The sequence below is a fragment of the Erpetoichthys calabaricus genome, chromosome 1 (assembly GCF_900747795.2).
Source record: "Erpetoichthys calabaricus chromosome 1, fErpCal1.3, whole genome shotgun sequence".
NCBI lineage: Eukaryota > Metazoa > Chordata > Cladistia > Polypteriformes > Polypteridae > Erpetoichthys > Erpetoichthys calabaricus.
The window spans coordinates 50,563,458-50,569,426 of record NC_041394.2 but is presented as its reverse complement, the minus strand read 5'-3'; the positions used below and the strand labels follow the sequence as shown (position 1 = coordinate 50,569,426).

Genomic DNA, 5,969 nt, shown 5'->3' with positions numbered 1-5,969 from the left:
ATTGAGTATATATCAGGGTACGAGATGGATAAGCAGCACACTTCTTCACCCAAGCATCACAGGGACAATGCTGAAGGTAAGAATGAGCACTGGTCTTGTGAACTGTGCAGTTGCTTAGGCTTCTCATCATTAGCAGGCTGACATCTCAGTAATCATCACAAATATGAGATCAGAGCTGACTTCTACAATTATTTCTTACAGGTTTTTGCTGTCGTTGCTCTTATTGGTGCTTGCCTGTCTTTGGGCCTGGCAGATGAGGTAAGTTCAGCTTTAGTGCACGGGATTCAAAAGAAATACAAGATAAAATACTTTTCATTTTTTTCATTGTGTTCATCCAGGGATCATCTGTGACTGCCAAGGATAAAGCTGGCAAGCCGGTTCACCATTCTATCGTGATCAATAAGCAGGAAGAGACAGCTATTGTGAATCTGGGAGCTGGCAAGAAATCTTTCACTGCCATCCTTGATTATAAGACGGTATGTACCATAAGTCTTTATCAGGATATTGATTAAAGGAAATGAGGCTGTTATTTCCAGTAGAAACATGCTGCAGTCCAAAAGGGAAAAACCTACAGAAAGTATTATTTATTAATGATCAGTGTTTACATGAGTGAAGAGCAGATTTTGCTGTTGAATGCCTAATGCCTGGTCAGGCACATAAGCAGCGTCTTTTAAACAAAGGACCAATTATTTTTTAGATAGATTATTAAAATATATTACACATGCATACATTCTCATACCAGTTTAATTTAATTGAGGGTCACATGATGAGAGAGCTAATCCTAAACACCCTGGGCACAAGAAAGGAAACAACCCTGGACAAGGTCCCAGTCTATTCTATCCTAGCCCAGAGCCCACACATGCATACCCTACACTGGGGTCCACTTTACTCCACCAATTGAGCAGACCTGCATGTGGGGAAAAAACTCACACAAACAAGGGGGAACGCACACACTCCACACATAACAATGACCAGGGATAGGATCTGAACTCAGGATGCTTAAATTACAAAGCAGTAGCATTAACCACTGCACAATGTCTCACTATATTATATTCATTCATCCATCCATTATCCAACCCACTATATCCTAACCACAGAGTCACGGGGGTCCGCTGGAGCCAATCCCAGCCAACACAGGGTGCAAGGCAGGAAACAAACCCCAGACAGGGCGCACACGCACACACGCACACACTCACACACCAAGCACACACCAGGGACAATTTAGAATCAGCAATGCACCTAACCTGCATGTCTTTGGACTGTGGGAGGAAACCGGAGCGCTCGGAGGAAACTCACACAGACACGGGGGGAACATGCAAACTCCACACAGGGAGGACCCCAGGTCTCCTTACTGTGAGGCAGCAGCACTACCCACTGCGCCACCATGCCACCCTATATTATATTATATTATATTATATTATATTATATTATATTATATTATATTATATTATATTATATTATATTAGAGGCGTAAGCCCCTCTGGCGCCTTTGGCGCCCAACCCACAGTTGCGGCGCTTCAAACATTAAAACACATAAAGTCTGTACAGCAGCTGTCCTACTCTTTGTCTTTAATTTCTGGCCCCAGGCGTGGTTAAATCTCTTGGCACTCTTGGTTAAATCTCGTCTCGCAGTACGTGAGTTCTTGATATTTTTTAGTTTATAATTTAAAAAATGCATAAGAATCTGAAAATCTAACAATATCACATTAAAGTTCGATAAATTCTGAAAAGAATGATACCAAACATATATATGTAGGTTTTAAAATAAGCCTGATTTAAAGCATGACAAAAAACGTGACATAAAATCCTTGCACAAAATCGTTGTACTTTTAGGCTTAGGATTTTATATATAGAGAGTAGATTATACCGGGGGCTTATGCTCCCCTTGGCCGCTCAACAACCCCAACTCGATAGCTTCCTTTGCTCGGTATCAGTCTTGGGTATATTCCAACACGGTCAAAACTCAGGCCCTGCGATTTATTTACAGTTATAGCAAATGCTAAAACCATTGAAAATTGTTGTCTAAGGATGATGAATGGTAATCTACTTGCCGAAGTATCACCACTATATAACTTAATAAGCGGAAGGAATACAACTTTTCCTGCATGATCACCAGTCATGATTTTTTGGCAGTTGATGCAGTTTTATAATTCTGAGCGTGTGCCATTACATAGGCTTTATTTGTCAACTGCTAACACACAACTGAACTGAGCGGATGTATATAAGGTATTTTGTTTGGCTTATGCATGTTAAATTGGTTGTATTGACATGACAGTATCATTGTTGTATTCTCCTGATGAAGATGAAAAAATGATATATAGATGTATACTATATGACAAACAGTTTTGAAGAAAAATGAGTGTTGTTTAAAAACTTCACATGAAAACTTTGAATGAAAATGTTACTTGATTTTGCTAATCTTTTTATATATAGAGAGTAGATTATATCTGCGATACCTGCATAAAATAGATAATAGAATAAGTTTAAAAAATTTGCTATCTCTTTCCCTGTGTGTTCATTCAGCACCTTTCCTCTGTATTTGCGTGTGTGAATGTTTCTTCGCCCGGCATTCCCTCCCTTGAGCGTGTTCCCAAAAAGCCTGCCATTATTTTTGAGGCACCATTCTCACCTCCTGTCCGGTTTTATACCTGCCGTATTTGAAGGCGACTTTCCCAGCATGCCTGATATGACGTTACTCCTCCTTGGGTGTTTCACACTCTAACTCTTATTTTGTTGCATCACCACTAGTCAAACTAATCAACCAGATTTCTCAGGAGGACTGCGTACGCAGACCTTTGTGTTATTATATTATATTATATTATATTATATTATATTATATTATATTATATTATATTATATTATATTATATGATATTATCCATCCATCCATTATCCAACCCGCTATATCCTAACTACAGGGTCTGCTGGAGCCAATTCCAGCCAACACAGGGCGCAAGGCAGGAAACAAACCCCGGGCAGGGCACCAGCCCACCACAGGGCACATGCACACACACACACACACACACACACACACACACACACACACACACACACACACACACACACACACTAGGGACAATTTAGGATCACCAGTGCAGCTAACCTGCATGTGTTTGGACTGTGGGAGGAAATCGGAGCACCCGAAGGAAACCCACACAGACACGGGGAGAACATGCAAACTCCACACAGGGAGGACCCTGGAAGCGAGCCCAGGTCTCCTAACTGCGAGGCAGCAGTGCCACCCACTGTGCCACCGTGCTGCCATATTATATTATATTATATTATATTATATTATATTATATTATATTATATTATATTATATTATATTATATTATATTATATTATATTATATTATATTATAGCTAAATGTAATCCAATAAACTGTCATTGGAGGCTGGAGCTTAAGTATATCAGTATTAAGCATAATACAGAAGTCCGCACTTGAGAGGCTGTTAGCCCATTTCATGACTCACTATTCATACATACACACACACAAGCACACCCTCAGTTAAGTACTGTAATATCCTTTTTTGCATTTGTGTATACGAGACTGCAGTAAATTAGTTCACAAACCTCTGTGATACATTTGCATTTTTATAAAACTTGCGACTATAACTGACAACTAATGGTTTTGTAAAAGCTGAACATGCACTCTCCAGCTCACAGGCTGAGTTTTTGCCTCATCCATTTATAAATATGTTTCATTACTGATTGCCACAAAATGTTCTCTGCACATTTAAACTTATTAAAGTGAAGTCCAATTCTGATTTTGTTTATCAAAAGGTACCAGGATCATCCTCAACCCTCCACTCATTCCAGCTTTGTTTTGTTTTTTTACAATTAAATATTTGTCACTGTATGTTTGATGTCTTTGATCACTTGCAGTGTTGTACACCCATATAAAAGATTTTTGTCAGGCCCAAATCAAGCTTTTCAATTTAAAATTAAATGCTACGACAGATATCTACCATTGTGAAACATTCCCTTTTTAGTAGAGGAAACCACATCTCTGACTTTCTGATTTGTTTTTTTATTTTCTGCTTTATTTTTCACAGGGAGTCATTGCCTACAGGTCCTTCGGCCAGAATTCATGTTTCATTTCCAGGATGAACCGAGCCACAGTCCCACCTCTTGATAAGCTGAGCAGCGTTATGGAGAACAGAAAGGTTTGTCAGCTTATGAATCTTAGCTGAGCAAGGACTGGCAACTAGTGGGTCTTCAGACAGCACTGTAATCCACAAAATTATTGTGTCGGCTAATCTGAGTTTTTTTTTCTCATTCTTATTCAATGCCACAGCTTACCTGATTGACAGACTGGTTAATCGATTTGTTGACTAAAACACTTATTAATCGTTTGACTGAAGAGTTCTTTGCCGTTGAAACTCTTATTTTGCTTTCTTCACAGAACAAACAGGGACCCCCCTCCTCCACCAGTGCAGTACAACATCAGCCCTGAACCCATCAAGGACCAGTCTAATTTGGGTGCTCCAGTTCAAGCCCTGTGCCAAGGACTGACATCCTATTGGGCCGAAGAACAAATTGGTGAGTATGATGTAAAGCTTTTCTAATGCTATGTTGTTCTCCTGTGACTTGCTGTCTGATGTGCCCCTAAAAACTTAGTAACTGCTATGGCATTAACATATTACACAATACTTGTAATGTACCACCTAAACAGAAATGGAAATCCTGGAAATGTCTTTACCAGAACAGAAAGTATTTCCTAGCAAAGCACCGATGTGAACACTATTCATGGTGTACTGTACACATATACTGTAATGAATGTACTGCATGTAATTTTATGTTCAAATGACACACTAAACCATTGAAAATGAACTATGCCATTATAATGTGAGTAAACTCAAGGACTTAATGTACTTTTCATTACTATGTCTGGCATGTACTTACGATATCACAGAATGCTCATGTTCGGGCGGGTGGGCAGCCCGTTGACCTTCATTATCAGAACTGTGACTTTGTTACTTTATAAAGTAATTCTGTTGCGTGAAATTTCTATTTTCCTCTTATTTATTGCCAACATGCCATATCTCAATTATAATGTTAGTGGACTTCACTGTTGGGATTAGCTTTGGTTAGTCATTGCAATTATGTGTTAATGTACAGTATATAAATGCTGTATGGCTGGCAGTTTATTGTAAATTCATTAGAGCTGCAAAGTTGTGCATTTACTCTGTGCCAGTCCTCAGTAATGAATGCTATTCAGCAATGAATTGATTTGAGCCATGTGTTCAGTGAATGAATGGATTGTTGTATAAAAGGATAAAGTATCAACACATTTTAATATACTTGAACACCTTTTTGTATTACAGGTAACATGTTCTGCATTGGAGTTGGAGTCTGCATTAATCTGAATTTACTGATACTTGATGCCGGTCTCTGTGGGCATGTTGATATTTTTTAAATAAAATGTTCAGTCTCAGTATGAACAATCTCCTTGTTAATGCATACTAAAAAAATAAAAAGCTTTCTATTGTGTATTAAATAAATTCCTGCTACTGAAATATCTTGAGTCAAGGAGTGCAATTTTTTTCACATAAAAATTACTCTTAAATGACAATTAGACAGTAAGAAACACAGAAAGCTGATCAATGGATTTGTCATGTAAGGAAGATCATTTTCTGTGATTCCGCTTGTCTCAACTGACTAATAGTTTAAAGTGAAGAAGAAGAAGAATAAGTTAAACTTCAAATCAGTGCCCACCACAGATCCACTGTATGACATTGTGTGACCCACCTGCCAGCATTCAAAGGACTCAAACATGGAAACACCTGTAGTATGAACAGTATGAGTGGTTTGGATTAAAGTGTTAGGTTTTAGGAGAAATATCAGAGTTCCCATAAGCTCCGATCACACCACTCTAATATTGAGTTGGATGTTTTTCAGTCTTATGGGTGCTCAGAATGCACTGGCCATTAATATTAGTTTGTTTCGGGCCGACATATCCACCTCACC

General features: G+C 38.7%; 1 protein-coding gene across 1 annotated transcript; it reads left to right on the top strand.

Moving 5' to 3' along the window:
* LOC114645527 (gastrokine-2-like) lies at positions 1–5,520 on the top strand. Its single transcript, XM_028793374.2, has 6 exons — positions 1–76; positions 202–258; positions 339–476; positions 4,055–4,165; positions 4,405–4,541; positions 5,327–5,520. The coding sequence occupies exons 1-5, from the start codon at positions 68–70 to the stop codon at positions 4,453–4,455; spliced, it is 366 nt and encodes a 121-aa protein (XP_028649207.2). The 5' UTR covers positions 1–67; the 3' UTR covers positions 4,456–4,541; positions 5,327–5,520.
* The last annotated feature ends 449 nt before the right edge of the window (positions 5,521–5,969 follow it).